Here is a 19,808-nt window from a genome sequence, read left to right as displayed (position 1 = left end):
AGGGCATTCTGCATTGGTGCATGGATTGGATTGCGAGATCGGGCCTTAAGGCGTAAGAAAAGTGATTAAAACGGGCACCTCACCTCCTGAATCTGCTCCTTGGGCCTGTGCATGTGCGGAGACAAAGGGCCCCTCCCTTCACACCCACTGCAGCTCAGCAGAAGTCGTAGCATGGAAAGGGCTCGGGCTCTTAGTCTTGGCTCTGAACAGCACTAGCCCCCAGGGCAGCAGAAGTCCTGGCTACACGGCTACTGCTCCCGCTGCTGAAGTACTGCATGTACTATTTTTGCCAGAGCAGACAAGGTGCAGATCTGTTGACACAGCCCAGCGTGTACTTTTCACGCCAGCTGAGCCAACGCCGCACTGGAAGATGGCTTCTAGTGCTCGCTAAACTCCAGTTAGTCACAGGGATAACGGAACGGGGAGAAGGACTCTGCTTCATCTGCAGTTTCTGAACCAAGGACTTAATCCTGCCTGCTGTTACATGCCCTCTGCTCCCACCAAAGCCACCAGGATGCACCACCCTGTATATCGAACCTTCCCAGCACCCAGTACCATGGTGTCAGGCCAGGAGAGGGCAGCAGCTGCTAGCTAAGGAGGACTTGTGGCACCTTAGAGACTAACCAATGTATTTGAGCATAAGCTTTCGTGAGCTACAGCTCACTTCATCGGATGCATACTGTGGAAAGTGTAGAAGATCTTTTTATACACACAAAGCATGAAAAAATGGGTGTTTACCACTACAAAAGGTTTTCTCTCCCCCCACCCCACTCTCCTGCTGGTACTAGCTTATCTAAAGTGATCACTCTCTTTACAATGTGTATGATAATCAAGGTGAGCCATTGCCAGCACAAAGGTTTTCTCCCCCGCCCCCAGAAACCCACTCTCCTGTTGTGCTGGAAATGGCCCACCTTGATTATCATACACATTGTAAGGAGAGTGGTCACTTTAGATAAGCTATTACCAGCAGGAGAGTGGGGTGGGGGGAGAGAAAATCTTTTGTAGTGGTAAACACCCATTTTTTCATGCTTTGTGTGTATAAAAAGATCTTCTACACTTTCCACAGTATGCATCCAATGAACTGAGCTGTAGCTCACGAAAACTCATGCTCAAATACATTGGTTAGTCTCTAAGGTGCCACAAGTCCTCCTTTTCTTTTTGCGAATACAGACTAACATGGCTGTTACTCTGAAAGCTGCTAGATAAAAGCCTTTGGACTTGTAAGGTCAGTTAATTGGATCTGGGTGCCATTATGTGAAAGGATGAATGGAAAGGACATGCTGGGCTCCACAGCCACTTTCCAGCATACACCTCCCTCCAAAGGAGGGCCCTGGCTCAGCAGATGTGGGGCGGTTCACCCTGGTTCCATCAGCAGGCTGGAGGACTTCCTGTTCCCAAGGATAGCGCCAAGATTCGCTGGCAACAGGACACCACAGTCAGGAACTGGAATTCCAACCTGGGCGAGGAAGGAGGGGTGGAGTTCTCCCTACACCAGGCTAGCCATGTGCTGACAATCATGGTAACAGACACAACCAGGCATGATGAAGGGTCCCTCCCAGTGGCGTGCTGGGAAGGAGACCAGCAGCAGTCCCTCCCCGAGTGGCGGGAGGAATGGCTTGCAGGGGAGTGGGGCTTAAAACTTTAGATGTCTGAACATTGCCTCGGGACCCAGAGAGCAGCGCGCATTGGTTTAGCTAGCTCAGTGTCTGTACTCTGCTCACCACAGGGGCACGGCTCAGCTATGCTGCGCTCTATAGTCATGTCTCCCCAGAACAGCGTTAGGGCAAAGGGGAGTTCCGTCTCCATGGCCCATTCATACAGAGCTGGGGACCCACAGATAGGAAACCATGCGCAGCCTTGTGCTGGTTCAGCCAACTTCATCCATGTCCCACCCGTGCTCCCGACGGAGCCGAGCAGCCTGGGAATAGGGAAGCACCTGGGCTAAGAGCATGGCCTTGAACTGAGAGAGACAGAAAGAGGGACAGATTCCTTCGTGGGAACTGCAGAGACACCCCACTGAGTCTCACTCCTGTCTGTTCGCCGACTCCTGTGCTGGCGGGGTCACTGGAGGGGGGAGATCTTCAGTGGGATCATGATCCGAGACTCCATGTTCCGAACCAGGGGGACTGCAAATCAAAAGGAACAATCACCACCATGCATGGGAGCCCTGGGCAGAGGGGGCGGTACACACTGCTCCACCTTTGGCCCCTGAGGAGCTCACAGCTACTCCGCTCCACCAGCAGAAGGCACTGCGACACACCGATTCCAGGAGAGTTCTCGTTTACACTGGTTCCAGCCCCCCCAGGAGGCGGAACTGAAAAGGAGCGTACAGATGGAGTGCTGGCTGGAGAGGAGATAGGGTGTGCCACAACAGAACAGAACAGACAGACCAGCTGCTCCAGTGTCCTCTTTCCGGCTGTGAGCAGCCAATACGATTTCATAGGAAAGCGTATAATCCCCACAATACACCTCACTGGGCAACACTGTATCAGCGGGGGCTTTTCTTCCTGACCACAACTGACAACTGGCTTCGGCCCTGGAACATGAGGATTAGAGCTCACAGCAGCAGCCGCTCCAGAGAAGCACTCACCTGTGTAGTACACATTCTCATCCCAGCCTCGCTTCCTCCAGGCAGCGTTCCTTGTCTCCTCTCGGGACTGTAGGTCCTTGTAGGCTGAAAGAAGAAAACGCCAGGTGTGCACCCCCACATTTGCTGAGTTCTCCAGTGTTCGCTGCCACCAGCAGCTTAGCAAGAATTCCAGGCAAAAGGGAGCATTGCTGTGCGGGGCTGGACAGCCTAAGTCTTGGTGTGTCTCCATGGTGTGCTTTAATGCGGGGGGTGGGGGGGGGGGTGGAGTTCTTTGATAGGAGGATTGTGTACATGAATGCAGTGGAAGGGTCACTCTCCAGGAGCAATTCAATCCTACCAAGGATGCCAATGTTAATGGTGGGTTTTGTGATGAGGATAACTGTCCACTTTGAATTGGGCTGAGACCCACCAAACTCATTGCACATGGGTGATCTTCCACTGGAGAAGCGATGCAGCAGTGGCAAGGCTGGCCACATACACTTTGTTAGCTGCTCAGAAGTGGTTCGTCGCCATCTCAGCTGATTGCTTTTTGCAGGAGCTAGGGATTCTCCCCAGTGTCTTTCCATCAGATTTCAGTGCGAGTAACACCACCCTACCTCCCTGCACTTTCAACTAGATAAAGAGTTATTTTCACTCCTTGTCCTAAAGTATTGTGTATGCTGCTGAGCGTTGTTAAACCAAGCTACCGTGTTCCACCCCAGAGTTGGCTGCATTTTGTTGGCCCTCCCTTTGGAAGCAGTTTGCAAAACACACAGGGATCCTTCCAGATGAAAGGTACAAAGGAAATGTACAATGTTCCTATTTTAAAAATCACATGTGTCTGCCTAGTCAATTGGGCTGTGGTTGCCAAGCAGCACGGGTAACTAGACCTAGTAGGAAAATTTTGGATTAAACATTTTTTCCTTGGAATTTATGTTTTGTAGGACTGTGTTGATTTTGGTGGAATTCCACCAGAAACCAGCAAGAACCTGATGGAACCCTGCCTGCCATTGCAAACCTGGCTGTTTTCCTGCCAGCCTGGAGGACTGATAGAGAGCCCAGAGCCTAGGGATAGGTAGGTCTACACTGCAATTAACCACCCCTGAGTGGCCCGTGTCCGCTGACCTGGGCTAAGCGTCTGTAAAATGGCGGTGTCGACTTTCAGGCTCAAGAAGGAGCCCGGGACAAGGATCTCAGAGCCTGGGCTCCAGTCCAAGCCTGAATGTCTACACTGCAGTGTTTGCAGCCCCGCAAGTCAGCTGACACAAGCCAGCCGGAGAGGTGTGTGTGTTAATTGCAACATAGACATACCCAGAGAGTTCAGACTCCCAGTTCCTCACTAACCAGGGTTGGCAGGGCTGTCAGGTCCCTGGCTCCCCATCAGCCCACCAGAGCTGCCCCAGAGCGGTGTGGAGATCGGGAATACAACTGTGTGGAGAATGTGTCTTTTTGTTCTGCGTTTGTACAGTGCCTAGCGCAATGGATTCCTGCTCCATGACCAGTGCTCCTACGTGCTACGGCAATGCAGTATCAGAACTGAGCAATAACTGGGAGGTGTTTCGAACTGGAATCAAACCAAATTTTGAAATCTCAGACCCCGCCCTGAAATGGAATCCCTGCTCAGCTCTCATTGCTATGTACAAGTCAGGAGATACAAAATGTAATTGATGGGGCAGGAGCTTCTTTAAAGGCTTGGTGATAATAAACCATCTTACAACGCTTTCAGCACTGCGATAAGGACCAGCCTCTAAAAGCAGCCAAGAGGGTAAAAACAGAGGCATGAAGGTAAAGGGGAGATGGTGTGTATGTGTTAGGAGGGCATCAGGGGAGGGAATAAGGGAACAAATTTAGGGCCAGCAAATCAAACTAAATCTCCCTTTTGGAACGGCCAGGGTCTGAAGTTGATTAAGTGGCGAGGGAGGGCCCATGGGAGTTTTATGCTCTAGGATGCATCCTCACAAAGGTGGGACCCTTGTGCTGCAGTGCTGGTAGAGCAAAGTTACCCACCAGCTGAAGTTCAGGCCAGATAATGGCTAATAAATACTCAAAAGGAAAAGGAAAGCCACCTACCCCAGAGGTGATGAACCACGTAGAGTTCTCCAATCTGGGAGAAGAACCCGCCCACCGCTTCCTGGTTTTTCTGACGGTATTTAATGGCCCGAGCCCTAGCAAAGACATAGGAGGAGAGAAGCAATCAGGTGGCATTGCTCTGGGACGCAACCAGCATTGCAAAAGGTGTTTTAAAATTTCCGTCAAATCCTAATTATCCAACCTCCTGCTATACAAGTCTCCTTTAATGACCACAGACTACTGGCTAGCTAAACGTATCTGTCACCCATGTGCAACAAGAAGTGGTCACGTGCACATTGCCAAGGTCAGCAGCAGGGCTTGAACTAGGAGACTTCAGCACAAGATGCACAGGCCTCGACCCTTAGAGCTACAGGAGAAACATCACCACCAGGGAAGAAGTAGCAGGCTGTTCTTGTCACCATAGCTGGGCACTAAAGGGCACCGTTCTCACACACATAGCATGTTATACGTACAGTCAGAACAGGTCAGGATTCTACCTGGCTCCTCCAGCTAAGAGGAAGAAATTAACAGCAAGAGAGAGAGAAAACAGAGCAAAGAAAGCAGAATGAAAATCCAACTGAGATTCGATGGTTAGCCACTTAAAGGTGGAAGGACGGTCTAATGGCTCAGGGACTTGCCTGGCCTAGGTCTCAGCAGACCTGAGTTCAATTCCTGGCTCCATCGTAGACTTAGGGCAAGTCACACCATCTAGCCTGCACCTCAGATCCTGTCTGATGGGGCTAACACGTCCATACCTTGCAAGAGGGGTGGGAGTGAAGGGGATGAAATCTGTTACCGATTGGACGGTGCTCAGATGCTACAGGGATGACAAGGACAATCTAAGCACCTAGCTAGAGTCTTACACATGCCATAACTTTGATACAATAGCAGCCCCCACCTTGATATTAGTCAAAGAGATGCGTGTATCTTATTTTGGATACATGTAACTAAGACCTGGCCAATGCTGGCATGAAAAGATCAGACTGCTTTTGCCCAATGCAGACCCCCTTTATACAGTACTACTGTCCATTTCTGCATCCAACAATAGTTCAGACCGTACAATACAGATACTCACCTCCCACTATAGGCCCAATCCTGCAGCCTTCAATTGTGTCAGCTACCCACACTGGGACTGTCACCACAGGGGCAGGGTGCCTGCTAAGTTCTTTGTATCTACATTACAGTGGCTGCTAGAATTTCCAGCTGAGATCCAGACCTCCGTTGGGCTAGGCACTGTATGAACACACAGTAAGAAACACTTCCTGCCCCAGAAAGGGTCTTTTCCGAATACCCATCCGAGGTAGGGAGGAAGCATTGTCTCCACATTACAGATGGGGAAACTGAGGCCCACAGATGTTACGTGTCTGGCCCACGGTTGTGCTGAGAGTCTGTGACAGAGGCAGGAAATGGACCCAGCTCTCTCGAGTCCCAGTACTTTAACCATTAGGCAATCTGGAAGTCAGTGGAGTCACTCAGGAGTCTAGCGGGACCGGGCTTTCGATTATACTGATCTTCAGTACAGTGGTCTGTGTTATTTGCCACAGAACAGTGAGCGGATGTTACCCGTGGAAGGCCACTGCCTCAGCTGGAGCAGCAGCCAGCATCAAGCAAAGAGGTGAAAGGAAAGCTTGGTGCAGGGGAAAGAAAGAAGAATGCACTGGGCGTTTATTGAGGGAATTTCCTTCGGTGACCTCAGCGCACATATACAAAGTGGGTAAGGCTCCCGGCTGGGGAAACTGAAGCATGGAGAGATGAACTGTCTTGTCCAAGATCACTCAGCAGCTTATCGTGTGACCTTGAGTGAGTCACTAATGTGGCTCTGATCACATGCCAGACTGGCGACTTCTTGGGGAAGGGACGCTTTAGTACCCACATGTACAGTGCCGAGAACAATGGGGTCCTGCTCCCTGTTTGGAGCTGCCTTTGGGTTTTACCACATTACAAATAACAAACAACATACAGCATCATCAGGACTAGAACTCGGGTCTTCTGACTCTGACCCTAGTGCTCTAACTTCCAGCATCCCACTGCTTACATTCTCAACACAAGCGTTTAACGTCGTCTCTTTCAGCCTAGGGTGATACAAGGTGCTCACTGCTCTGCTTTGGGCCTCGCTTATGGGGCTCATGGCATTCAAGAGGCAGTTCCAGGGAGGTTAGATTTCAGTTAAAGCTGGATGGACTGGCACTACATAAGAACGGCCAGACTGGGTCAGACCAAAGGTTCATCTAGCCCAGTATCCTGTCTTCCAACACTGGCCAATGCCACATGCCCCAGAGGGAATGAACAGAGCAGGTCACCATCAAGTGACCCATCCCCTGTTGCTTATTCCCAGCTTCTGGCAAACAGAGGCTAGGGACACCATCCCTGCCCATCCTGGACCTATCCTCCATGAATTTATCTAGTTCTTTTTTGAACCCTGTTATAGTCTTGGCCTTTACAACATCCTCAGGCAAAGAGTTCCAGAAGTTGACTGTGCGTTGTGTGAAAAAATACTTCCCTGTGTTTGTTTTAAACCTGCTGCCTATTCATTTCATTTGGTGACCCCTAATTCTTGTGTTATGAGAAGGAGTAAATATGACTTCCTTATTTATTTTCTCTACACCAGCCATGATTTTATAGACCTCAATCATATCCCCCCTTAGTTGTCTCTTTTCCAGGCTGAAAAGTCCCAGCCTTATTAATCTCTCCTCATACGGAAGCCGTTCCATACCCCTAATCATTTTTGTTGCCCTTTTCTGTACCTTTTCCAATTCCAATATATCTTTTTTGAGTTGGGGTGACCAGACCTGCACATGGTATTCAAGGTGTGGGCATACCATGGATTTACATAGGGGCAATATGCTATTTTCTGTCTTATTATCGATCCCTTAATGATGCCCAACATTCTGTTGGCTTTTTTGACTGCCGCTGCACATTGTGTGGATGATTTCAGAGAACTCCCCACAATGACTCCAAGATCTCTTTCCTGCGTGATAACAGCTAATTTAGACCCCATCACTGTATATGTATAGTTGGGATTATGTTTTCCAATGTGCATTACTTTGCATTTATCAACATTGAATTTCATCTGCCATTTTGTTGCCCAGTCACCCAGTTTTGTGAGATCCTTTTGTAGCTCTTCGCAGTCTGCCTGCGACTTAGCTACATTGAGTAGTTTTGTATCATCTGCAAATTTTGCCACCTCACTATTTACCCCTTTTTCCAGATCATTTATAGGTCCCTGTCCAGCCAGAGACCCCTGCAGATCTGGGCTTTGTTCCCACTCTGCACAGCACTGGGATTGCTCTTCAGGAATACAAAGAGGCTTGAAGATTCGATGCTTACCAGTTATTCCCCCACTCGATCATGGTCCCTGGCTGGAAACAAAGAGAAGGAATTAAAACCATGTCACGATTGCTTTTATCCTCTGTAAACTGGGGATCAAGGTCTTTCTCAGGCTCTGCTTGCCCACCTGGGCCAGAAAGGAATCCCACACCCTCACCCACCCTGTACAGCAGGGCAGAGCTGACGAGCTGCAGTAACAGAGGTGCTCATTCCCCCAGAACATCAGGCATAGGCCACTGCCAGACCAGGAGAGCAGATCAAATGGTCTGCGCCAGGTGGGCCCACCTAGCTGCTCACCCAGTGCTCTAGACTATTGCTGTTGCATATGTGGGGGTGCTGGAGACTCAATAAAGAAGGAGCTTTGAGTGAAAACGCTCCTGTTTGTACCAGTCATTTGTCAGATGGAAGAGCTGTGTCCCCCACTGATTTAGTTCCTGACACTGTCTGGAAGACAAAGATGAGTCACCAGGGTTTGGGGTTCAGCTACCCCTGGGTAACAAGGCCTGCTCCGGGTACCTGCCGTGTACAGGTCTAAAGGCAGTGCTGCTTCATTGCTCTATTGTCCTCAGCCCAGCTGCAGGGTTAGCAGTCCCAAGCAGCCCTGGGCACTGCTCCCCCACGTGGCTCAGGAAGGAGTGATTCACCTTTAGCTTGTACGTTCTCAGCTCATAGATGTTGGGCCCGACCCGGGGCAAAGGCTCATTCCAGAAACTGAATTCCAGGAGTAACTGGTTCCTGCGAGACAGCAGCATTTTACTCCTCTCCTTGCGGAACTCCAGGTACTCCTGCAAAGAACAACAGCTGAGGGAAGCCGCTGCCCCCAGGGGCTGGGAGCATGAATCCCAGCAATGGCGCACTAGGGTTCCACTGTGCCCAGGGGCTCGGAGTGCAAATCCGGGCCTTAGTGCATCATGGGTGGGAAGGAGCATTGCCTGGAGCACCTGCAGGGGGAAGAAGGGGAGGCAGGGAGCTGCCAGCTGGGGAAGTGACATGGTGCCCATGGCAGGGAGATTGCAGTCCCTGGGCAGGGAGCGAGTGCATAAGCAGCACCGTGGGGGGGTCGCATGGCAGAGCTGAGGCGGAATTACGGTTAGGATGAGTTGCGGTGAAGCGTGCGGTACCTTGTTCTGTTTCAATTTGTTCATACAGTCCATGAGTGCCGGGTACCCGCCGGAGAAACGCCACAAGTGCACTGCAACGAGAGAGTCAGGCCTGGCTGGGAGTCCTTGTGAGGTGAACACGAGTGGTCAGCGGCTTTCCAGGGACCCAGGCACTCCACCCAAGCTGCCTCATGCGCCAGGGCTAATCCCACCTGACTTGCAAATTCCACCCTGTCTCTCAGCCAAGGTCAGAGCTGCTAGGCGACCCGCCCAGCAGGATCGGAGGAAGTCAGAACATACACACTACGACCCACGGCCATCTCTCCAAAGCTAGGCCTCCTTTCTGGGCTAGTCTGGAGCAATGCTGCAGCCCTGACCTTCACCACCAATTTCACCCTCCTTGGCCCATCACTGATTTTCTACTGCACGCTGGGCAAGGAGGATTTTCTGCATGACTTTACTTTGTTGCTTCTGATTTCATCTGTGCTATCAACCCTAAGCACAGGAGGGGCTGATGGGAGCTGTGGAGAAGGGGTGCTGGGTTAGCTTCTCCTTCTTTACAGCCAGAGACCTAGGTTCAAGACCCAAGTGACAATGAGTCAGCTGGACCAAAAGCCGAGTTTGCCCACATCAGAAAACCACCCATATGATTTGACATGCTGACAGCGTCTGCTCAAGATAAAGCCTGGCAGTAAAAGAGCAGGGGGGATTCTGATCAGCAGAGCTAGGGCAAAGAGAACCGAGACTGAAGTGGCAGGGAGTGGTGCAGGTCAGGACTGAGGTGCATTGGAAGAGCTGTGTGCAAAACAGACCTGGAATAACAGGGGGAGCTATGCGTGGGGCTGGGGTGCATTGGCAGAGCCATATGCAAAGTCCTTGTAACATACGTGGCTCGCGGCAACACATTTATTCCGGGAATATCAAACTCCCATGCTGTGAAGAGGAGATTAACTTCTAAAACCTGAGAGGGGATTTTCAACGTATTTAGCTACACACAGTTCCCAGATGTTTCACCGGGTTAGTTTAATTTGAACCCCTCTCTCACCTGCGTTTCCGTCTGTTTCCACCAGAGGGCAGGAGAGCCACAGAGAGACTGACAGGCTGTGCATCTGAGGCCAGCTCTGGGCCACGGATAATTCAGGTCTCCATCGCACGCCCCAAGTCAAGGTGCCCAGCTCTTGGTAGGACAGGGAACGTGCCTCCCGAGCTGGCTGCACCTTGGGGCACCAAAACCGTGGGCAATGCCCCCTCCTGAGCCCACAAGTCCTGTCCGGCGGCTGCCTGCTCACCTGCCTGGTCCTGTTCTCCGTACCACGTGTTCCAGTTCCCAACCAGGTCACACGGGTAATCGGTGTCCGAGTGCAGATTGGGCAGCACCTCCTCCCTGCAGAGGATGCAGAAGGGTCAGAGGGGCAATGCCCATGGGTGGCTCGGACTGCCCTGCAGAAGAACTGCATTTAAGGTCCTTCCTCCCACTGCCCAGGCTACGAGGGACTGGGCAGATGGGGAAGCAAGAGGCAGAGACCTGAAGCTGGCAGAGGGAGGGGTGGTATTTCTCCTCACCTGTCCAGCTAATGGGGGGTTGCACCAGCTGCCACTCCAAGGCAGACTTCAGAATGTGCTGGGGCCTGGGGTCAGGGTGAGAGAACACAGGGCTCTGGAAGTGACCAAACACTCCCCCCTTACGGGGGTAACGGGCCGGTCTCCACCCATGGCCCCCCTACTCGCCCCTCCAACCCAGCCGGGAATGTCTTGGGCATGAACTGGAGCAAAGTGCTGGTTACTAGGGATGAGCCGCACCACGTGCAACACAGTGAGTCAACTCAAGCTGACACACTCCTGCTTCCTTTGGCAACCCTGAAGCCAAGGCCCTGGAGACAGCGAGAGGGATAAGGGATCCACTGGCCTCATAGAACATACGAACGGCCAGACTGGGTCAGACCAAAGGTCCATCCAGGCCAGTATCCTGTCTACTGACAGTGGCCAATGCCAGGTGCCCCAGAGGGAATGAACAGGACAGAGAATCATCAAGTGATCCGTCCCCTGTCGCCCATTCCCAGCTTCTGGCAAACAGAGGCTAGGGACAATTCAGAGTCCATGAACCTGGGGTTCACGTGACAGGGAAGGAAGATGGGATAGAAAGAGGAGCAGGAGCAGGGACTGGGGAATGAACATGGAGCTGCAGAAGGAAGCTGAGAGGCAGAGCTGGGGCTCTCACATCAGCCTGCTGAGGGTCTCAAAGCACTTTGGAAACACACAGGAATGAGACCCCACAGCCGAGCGAGGGGTGAGTCAGAATCCCCTCCCCTATTTTACAGACAGGGAAACTGAGGCACAAAAGGGGAAGTGATTTGCCTAAGGTCACACAGAACCCAGGAGTCCTGACTCCCAGTCCTGTGCCTTATCCACAAGGCCCTTCCCCTCCCTACCCAGGGGCCCGTACAAGGAACAGCTCCATCAGTCAACCCCGCTAGAACCTATTGCACAGGTGTGTGTGTGGGGGAGATACACTCACGTCAGGCTGTTGTAAGCGTCCAGGCATTCGGGCTTCACATTGTGAACTGCAGCAGGGAAACAGACAGAAAAGTCACGTCAGCAGGGCAGAAATTCAGCCCCAAGCAACACAAGGGCAGGGCTAAGAGCAGCCAGCCATCTTTCTGGGCTGGGCAAAGCGATATGCGGGTGTCTGGCCTCCATGCAGCTCTCACCCTCCGAGCAGTACACTGCTTTCATATACCCACCGCCCCCACGATTCTCTGCATAACCCTGGTTCTAACGCACAGCGGGGTCAGGCCCTGGAGACCAGGAACCAGCCTCTGACTTGGCACGACTGCCAGTCTCAGCTTCAAGACCACCAGGAAGTGAACAGCAGGGGGTGCTGCAGGGCAGGACTAAGGTGCATCGGGGGAGATGGGCAGGACTGGACAGCAGGGGCATGCAGGGCAGTGTGGTGCACGAGCAGAACCTGCGTGCGCGTACGGGTGCCGTATCCCCGAGAAGGTTTATTTACCTCCTGGGCCAGCTGGGTGATTTGCCAGCCAGATCCCCCTCCCACATCGCCCCCAGCTAAGAGGGCAGAGGAGCCCTCCACACCCCCCGCCAACACCCCCCACACGGGGCCAGCGTTAAACACACACAAGGCAAATATCTGCTTGGGGCCCTGCTACGCTGCAGCTCACCGCATGGCCCGTCTCTCCTGCAACCGGGGGCAGGGGGGGCGTGGCGATGGAGGCACTCCCCCAACGGGATTGGCCTGTGGGGGTCTCAAGGCCCACCGCCAGCAGACAGGAGCCCCACAAATGACAAGGCTATCCCTGAACACAGACCACCCCCCTGACACTGGCATGCAGATTGCAGTGGCCTGGAAAGGAACTCAGGAGAGGAGCCAAGGGAGGGATAAGGAGAGGGGCAGCTCACACTGGATCTTGTACAGGTTGCTGGTTTCTTTCTTCGACAAGAGTGTGGAATGAGCGTCTGTTCGGGGATCCACTTTGTGGACAAAGAGTGAGCGGAACCAGCTGCCCTCGTTGTCCCTGGAGTATCCCCTGGAAGAAGGCGCAGAGGTCAGCAATGGCCGAGATGGGCCGAGGTGTAGAAGGGAGTGAATACCGGGCTGCAGTCAGGCCCTCTCTCTCTGGCACCCACAGGCTGTCAACAGCAATAGGAGGCAACTGCCATGCACTGCTGGGTTCCCTCACGGTCTAAAGTCACTGCCCCGATAGATGCCCTGGAGGACCGACCTACACCCTGCCAGAAGCATTGTCCCAGTAGCCAGGAGCAGGTAACTGAACAAGGCCAGATGAGGAAGAAAACCCATAACACAGCCACCTAACTGAACTAGTCTTGTTACCTGTGTAAGGAACCAGCCCTCTGAGAACACCGAAATCCTCAGGGGATCAGAGCGCAGGGCACTGGCAGCAAGCAACACGTATCCCTCCTCCGAACCGCCCTCCCCCCGGCATTCAGGAATTCAAATCCCCCACCCGCACTGGATCAGGCTGGCTCGCGCGGCACCTCCAGAGCACGCTGGCCTATTTGTTGACGCAGGGTTTTGCCACAGGCGGGTAGGGTCCAAGGCTCTTTTCGAGGGGTATGTGCTGAATCCGCTTCCTGACACTGAGGCTGTTTGCTGCTTTAGTCCAGGGGTTTTAATTGGGTCCACTTGCTTAGATAGGAGGACAAGCGCATTTTCTCAACCAAAAATAGACAGACATCGATTGCCACAGGCTCAAAAATACTTACACGTAAAACACAGGAAGTAACATTTCTTCAAGGAACTCTTGGTAATTAACAATTGAGGTCCTAATAGCAAAGAACTGGGATTAAAAAAATACCACAGGGTTTCAAAACTCCACTCCCAAGCGCCAACAGGAAGGGCAGCATCCCAGCCGAGGAGAATGCGAAGCACTAGCGTACGTGGGCTTGGCTGCTGCAGCTCCCTTTCGGAGTCTGGCAGCAGAGGCCCTGCAGGCAAGGTCTGCGCGCCCGTCTAATCTGTGGCTCTTCAGGGAAACGAGCACTGCTTCCGTGTGGTACGGCATAGAGAGGCCTGTGCCAGAGACACTTATCAGGCTGCCTCCTGTTCAAGCCCCTCGGACACAGGGTGCACCACCTTTGGTCCAAGACCTGGTCTAACAAGCAACTGCACGGTGGCCTTTCCGAACTCTTCACCTGCACGGGCAAAGTAAGAGGCTGTCTGCAGGGCTGAACTCACAAGGGGGTGAAAGGTGCACGCAAGTGGGATATGGGTACTCCTCTCAAAGTCTGCCCCTAATCCCAGCAATTCATCATTGGTGAAACAAATCAACAGTGTGGGAGTGAGAGCGACATTTATAGCGCTGTTGGGCTTCAGTGCTAATGACCCAGGAAGCACCTCTCTCTCTGAGCTATTGTTGCAGGCTGGCTGCAGACTCAGGAAGACAGTGCTGCATCAGGACACCTTTGGAAAGTTATCTTCACAACCATAAGGGCCGGAACTCTCCTGGAGGTGCCAGAGCAGTGGTGCCATGGGGCACTGATGCAGACACAGATCCCTCTCCCCCTGTCTGTCCCTCCCATGAAAATCAGCAGAGATGCACAATTTGTGCCTGGCGAGACCTTTGCCCCAATGCTACAATCTCTAGAAACGCATTAACATCAGAGAGAAAGATAAATAACCCTTCTCCTGGCTTCAAACAAACCTCCCAGATGCTTCCTGAACATTTCAAACCTCCACCTGGCCCCCTCCTCCATCCTTCCACGCTCCGAGTCCTAATAATCCAGAGCAGCCGGGAGTGACCCCGCACCGAGGGGCTGAGCTGCCCATCAATCCCTTGCCACATCATTGTTGCAAAGGGCTTTGAAATCTATCAGGATGGGCAGGATCATTTACCATTAACCTGGGGGCTCTATTCTGCTGCAGATCTGTTATGCCCAGCTTAGGGGCTGTAGGCCTTTCTCCTCTTACTCCTTTGATTTCAGTGCAATTACTCCAGACTTGGAGGGCAGAATCAGGCCCCTTGGTTTAAGTGTAAATGACCCCTGTGTTTCCAAGTCGGCTCCTAGAGGAGCCCCCATCTCTCCCGCTCCCCTCAATTGTATCAAACTCATGGAAATTGATTCATTCTCTCTCCTAACACTACAGTACCCTGGGACAAGAGCACATGGCGTGGCATGCCCTGCCCTCTGGGCCCAACCCTGGGCATTGGAGAAGGGGCCACTTGCAGCTAATTGTTGGCCTTTCAAGCATGCAGAGCTCAGTCTGAGCTTGGGGCTGCCCTTCCCCAGCCATTCAAACAGCTTCCTCCGACCCCCCAACTTAGTGTGGGGATTTTGCAAACTCAGATACTAAAGTGCCTTAGGTAACCAGAGGACAATGCTCCCAAGCCACTCCCAAGCCAAGAGCAAAAGGTCACGGTGATGAAGGGGAGAGACAATGGGGGTGCAGAGGTCCAGGGTAGGAGTGGGGAATGGGGAGGGAAGATGATGACACAGAAGCCAGGGGAGAGGTGACAAAGGGCCCACAGTGGCGCTAATGAAGGGACAGGTGTGGGGATGATGGGGAGGGCCCGGTGTCCCGGGTGTGGAGAGGCCCTTGGGAGAAGTGATGGATGGAAAGGGACACAGATGGGGGACATTGGAAGGGGTGGCACAGGGGCCCAAAGCAATGGGGGTATGAGGGGCAGGGATGGAGAGGATGGACACATTGGGGGACAGGGGCCTGGGGTAACGGCAGTATGGGGGCACAGGGGATGAACAGGTTGGGGGGCAGGGGCTGGAGGCAATGGGGGCGCCGGGAATGGACACGTCGGAGCCCAGGGGCCCCACACCCCATTACCCCACGCCCCACCCCCAATGTGTCCATCCCCAGTGCCCCCAGCACAAGAGGTCTGGAGGACGGGGCGCAGGGGCCGGAGGCAATGGGGACGCGGGGGATGGACACATTGGGGGCGGGGCCTGGGGTAATGGGGTCCGAGGCAGAGGGGACGGACACGTTGGGGCAAGGGGGCCAGAGGTGATGGGGGCGCCAGTGACGGGCACATCGGGGAGCAGGCGGACGGGCACGTCGGGGCGTGGGGGCTGGAGGCGATGGGGATCCGGACACGTCGGGGCGCAGGGGCCGGAGGCGATGGGGGCCCAGGGGGCCGGAGGCGATGGGGGCCCAGGGGGCCGGACACGTCGGGGCGCGGGGGCTGGAGGCGATGGGGGCGTGAGGGCCGGAGGCGATGGGGGTGCTGGGGACGGACACGTCGGGGCGCGGGGGCTGGAGGCGATGGGAGCCCAGGGGGCCGGAGGCGATGGGGGCGTGGGGGCCGGAGGCGATGGGGGTGCCAGGGACAGGCACGTCGGGGCCGGAGGCGATGGGGGTGCTGGGGACAGACACGTCGGGGCGCGGGAACTGGAGGCGATGGGGGCGTGGGGGCCGGAGGCGATGGGGGCCCAGGGGACGGACACGTCGGGGCGCGGGGGCTGGAAGCGATGGGGGCCCAGGGGGCCGGAGGCGATGGGGGTGCTGGGGACGGACACGTCGGGGCGCGGGGGCTGGAGGCGATGGGGGTGCTGGGGACGGACCCGTCGGGGCACGGGGGCTGGAGGCGATGGGGGCGTGGGGGCCGGAGGCGATGGGAGCCCAGGGGGCCGGAGGCGATGGGGGTGCTGGGGACGGGCACGTCGGGGCCGGAGGCGATGGGGGTGCCAGGGATGGGCACGTCGGGGCGTGAGGGCCGGAGGCGATGGGGGTGCCGGGGACGGACACGTCGGGGCGCGGGGGCTGGAGGCGATGGGGGTGCTGGGGACAGACATGTCGGGGCGCGGGGGCTGGAGGCGATGGGGGCTGGAGGCGATGGGGGTGCTGGGGACAGACACGTCGGGGCGCGGGGGCTGGAGGCGATGGGGGCCGGAGGCAATGGGGGTGCTGGGGACAGACACGTCGGGGCGCGGGGGCTAGAGGCGATGGGGGCCGGAGGCGATGGGGGTGCTGGGGACAGACACGTCGGGGCGTGGGAGCCGGAGGCGATGGGGGTGCTGGGGACAGACACGTCGGGGCGCGGGGGCCGGAGGCGATGGGGGTGCCGGGGACAGACACGTCGGGGCGCGGGGGCCGGAGGCGATGGGGGTGCCGGGGACGGACATGTCGGAGCGCGGGGGCCGGAGGCGATGGGGGTGCTGGGGACGGACATGTCGGGGTGCGGGGGCTGGAGGCGATGGGGGCGTGGGGGCCGGAGGCGATGGGGGCCCAGGGGGCCGGAGGTGATGGGGGTGCCGGGGACGGACATGTCGGAGCGCGGGGGCCGGAGGCGATGGGGGCGTGGGGGCCGGAGGCGATGGGGGCCCGGGGTCCGACATGTCGGGGGGCGGGGGCCGGAGGCGATGGGGGGCGGGGGCCGGAGGCGATGGGGGTGCTGGGGACAGACACGTCGGGGTGCGGGGGCCGGAGGCGATGGGGGCGTGGGGGCTGGAGGCGATAGGGGTGCTGGGGACGGACATGTCGGGGCGCGGGGGCCGGAGGCGATGGGGGTGTTGGGGACGGACATGTCGGGGCGCGGGGGCCGGAGGCGATGGGGGCCCGGGGGCCGGAGGCGATGGAGGTGCTGGGGACGGACACGTCAGGGCGTGGGGGCCGGAGGCGATGGGGGTGCTGGGGACGGACACGTCGGGGCGCGGGGGCTGGAGGCAATGGGAGCCCAGGGGGCCGGAGGCGATGGGGGTGCTGGGGACGGACACGTCGGGGTGCGGGGGCTGGAGGCGATGGGGGCGCCGGGGACGGACATGTCGGGGCGCGGGGGCTGGAGGCGATAGGGGTGCTGGGGACGGACATGTCGGGGCGCGGGGGCCGGAGGCGATGGGGGTGCTGGGGACGGACACGTCGGGGTGCGGGGGCTGGAGGCGATGGGGGCCCGGGGGCCGGAGGCGATGGGGGTGCTGGGGACGGACATGTCGGAGCGCGGGGGCCGGAGGCGATGGGGGTGCTGGGGACGGACACGTCGGGGTGCGGGGGCTGGAGGCGATGGGGGCCCGGGGGCCGGAGGCGATGGGGGTGCTGGGGACGGACATGTCGGGGCGCGGGGGCCGGAGGCGATGGGGGCGTGGGGGCTGGAGGCGATAGGGGTGCCGGGGACGGACATGTCGGGGCGCGGGGGCCGGAGGCGATGGGGGTGCCGGGGACGGACATGTCGGAGTGCGGGGGCCGGAGGCGATGGGGGTGCCGGGGACGGACATGTCGGAGCGCGGGGGCCGGAGGCGATGGGGGTGCTGGGGACGGACATGTCGGGGTGCGGGGGCTGGAGGCGATGGGGGCGTGGGGGCCGGAGGCGATGGGGGCCCAGGGGGCCGGAGGCGATGGGGGTGCTGGGGACGGACATGTCGGGGCGCGGGGGCCGGAGGCGATGGGGGCGTGGGGGCTGGAGGCGATAGGGGTGCCGGGGACAGACATGTCGGGGCGCGGGGGCCGGAGGCGATGGGGGTGCCGGGGACGGACATGTCGGAGTGCGGGGGCCGGAGGCGATGGGGGTGCCGGGGACGGACATGTCGGAGCGCGGGGGCCGGAGGCGATGGGGGTGCTGGGGACGGACATGTCGGGGTGCGGGGGCTGGAGGCGATGGGGGCGTGGGGGCCGGAGGCGATGGGGGCCCAGGGGGCCGGAGGCGATGGGGGTGTTGGGGACGGACATGTCGGGGCGCGGGGGCCGGAGGCGATGGGGGGCGGGGGCCGGAGGCGATGGGGGTGCTGGGGACGGACATGTCGGGGCGAGGGGCTGAAAGCGATGGGGGCCCGGGGGCCGGAGGCGATGGGGGTGCTGGGGACGGACATGTCGGCGCGCGGGGGCTGGAGGCGATGGGGGTGCCGGGGACGGACATGTCGGAGCGCGGGGGCCGGAGGCGATGGGGGTGCTGGGGACGGACATGTCGGGGTGCGGGGGCCGGAGGCGATGGGGGCGTGGGGGCTGGAGGCGATAGGGGTGCTGGGGACGGACATGTCGGGGCGCGGGGGCCGGAGGCGATGGGGGGCGGGGGCCGGAGGCGATGGGGGTGCTGGGGACGGACATGTCGGGGCGAGGGGCTGAAAGCGATGGGGGCCCGGGGGCCGGAGGCGATGGGGGTGCTGGGGACGGACATGTCGGCGCGCGGGGGCCGGAGGCGATGGGGGTGCCGGGGACGGACATGTCGGAGCGCGGGGGCCGGAGGCGATGGGGGTGCCGGGGACGGACATGTCGGAGCGCGGGGGCCGGAGGCGATGGGGGTGCCGGGGACGGACATGTCGGAGTGCGCGGGCCGGAGGCGATGGGGGTGCTGGGGACAGACACGTCGGGGCGTGGGGGCCGGAGGCGATAGGGGTGCTGGGGACGGACATGTCGGGGCGCGGGGGCCGGAGGCGATGGGGGGCGGGGGCCGGAGGCGATGGGGGTGCTGGGGACGGACATGTCGGGGCGAGGGGCTGAAAGCGATGGGGGCCCGGGGGCCGGGGGTGCTGGGGACGGACATGTCGGGGCGCGGGGGCCGGAGGCGATGGGGGTGCCGGGGACCGGGTCGAGAGGGGCGATGCCGGAGCCGGGGGCCCGGGGCTCACCGGGCTCCGCTCAGGGCCAGGCAGGGTCCCCGCAGCAGCCGCCGCAGCGCCGGGCTCCCGCCCGCCCGCGCCGCCATCTTCGCGCTGCGGAGGCTCAGCCGCAGCCCGGCGGTGCGCGGCGCGGCGCGGGGCGGGCGCGGGGCGGGGCGGGGCCGGGCCGGGCCGGGCCAGGAGGAGCCCGCAGCGCCCGAGCCCCTCAAATACCCTCCCCGCGCCCCATTGCCTTTCCTGGCGCAGCCCCGCCCCGGCTTACCCGCCGCCCCCCAGGGTTGCCATTCATGGCACAGACCCAAACATCCCAGCCCCACCCCTTCCCCAGGCCCCGCCCCCTCACGCCCCTTCCCCAGGCCCCGCCCCCTGGTCACGACGCTCCGCCTCCCTCGGTGCTTCACTCACTTTCACTGGGCTGGGGCTGGGGCAGGGGGTTGGGGCGCAGGGTTACCTGGCACAGCTCCCGGTCAGCGGTGCCGCGGGTCTAAAGCAGGCTCCCTGCCTGTCCTGGCACCACGCTGCGCCCAGGAGTGGCCAGCAGATCCGGCTCCTAGGCAGAGGCGCGGCAGGCAGCTTTGCGCGCTGCTCTCGGGCCCCCCCCAGCTCCCATTGGCCAATGGGAGTGGGGAGCCAGTGCTCGGGGCAGCACGTGGAGCCCCGTGGCCCCTCCCCAACCTAGGAGCGTGGATCTGCTGGCCGCTTCCAGG

The 19,808-nt window shown here is 58.4% G+C and overlaps 1 protein-coding gene across 2 annotated transcripts; it reads right to left on the bottom strand.

Annotated features, from left to right (window-relative positions):
* Positions 1 to 1,114: 1,114 nt before the first annotated feature.
* Positions 1,115 to 19,211, bottom strand: NIPSNAP1 (nipsnap homolog 1). 2 transcript variants are annotated; one of them, XM_077834898.1, is made up of 10 exons: positions 19,111 to 19,211; positions 12,484 to 12,611; positions 11,582 to 11,627; positions 10,356 to 10,450; positions 9,088 to 9,158; positions 8,611 to 8,751; positions 7,967 to 7,998; positions 4,640 to 4,734; positions 2,591 to 2,674; positions 1,115 to 2,126 (listed from the first exon to the last, which is right to left on the bottom strand). In XM_077834898.1, the coding sequence occupies exons 1-10, from the start codon at positions 19,185 to 19,187 to the stop codon at positions 2,062 to 2,064; spliced, it is 834 nt and encodes a 277-aa protein (XP_077691024.1). In that variant the 5' UTR covers positions 19,188 to 19,211; the 3' UTR covers positions 1,115 to 2,061. The 2 variants fall into 2 exon arrangements, with proteins under 2 accessions (XP_077691024.1, XP_077691023.1); XM_077834897.1 differs by lacking the exon at positions 19,111 to 19,211 and adding an exon at positions 13,309 to 13,363.
* Positions 19,212 to 19,808: the final 597 nt, after the last annotated feature.

The sequence above is a fragment of the Eretmochelys imbricata genome, chromosome 15 (assembly GCF_965152235.1).
Source record: "Eretmochelys imbricata isolate rEreImb1 chromosome 15, rEreImb1.hap1, whole genome shotgun sequence".
Classification (NCBI taxonomy): Eukaryota; Metazoa; Chordata; order Testudines; family Cheloniidae; genus Eretmochelys; species Eretmochelys imbricata.
This window is presented reverse-complemented; position numbering and strand designations above follow the sequence as displayed.

What these genes read in the sequence shown, in the direction of transcription:
- NIPSNAP1 (XM_077834898.1), bottom strand. Translation starts at nt 19,187, where the DNA reads ATGGCGGCGCGGGCGGGCGGGAGCCCGGCGCTGCGGCGGCTGCTGCGG. An exon ending in TGAGAACGTACAAGCTAAAG is followed by an intron (nt 7,999 to 8,610) that starts GTGAATCACTCC and finishes CTTTGTTTCCAG; the next exon opens with CCAGGGACCATGATCGAGTG. An exon ending in TGAGAATGTGTACTACACAG is followed by an intron (nt 2,127 to 2,590) that starts GTGAGTGCTTCT and finishes TTTGATTTGCAG; the next exon opens with TCCCCCTGGTTCGGAACATG.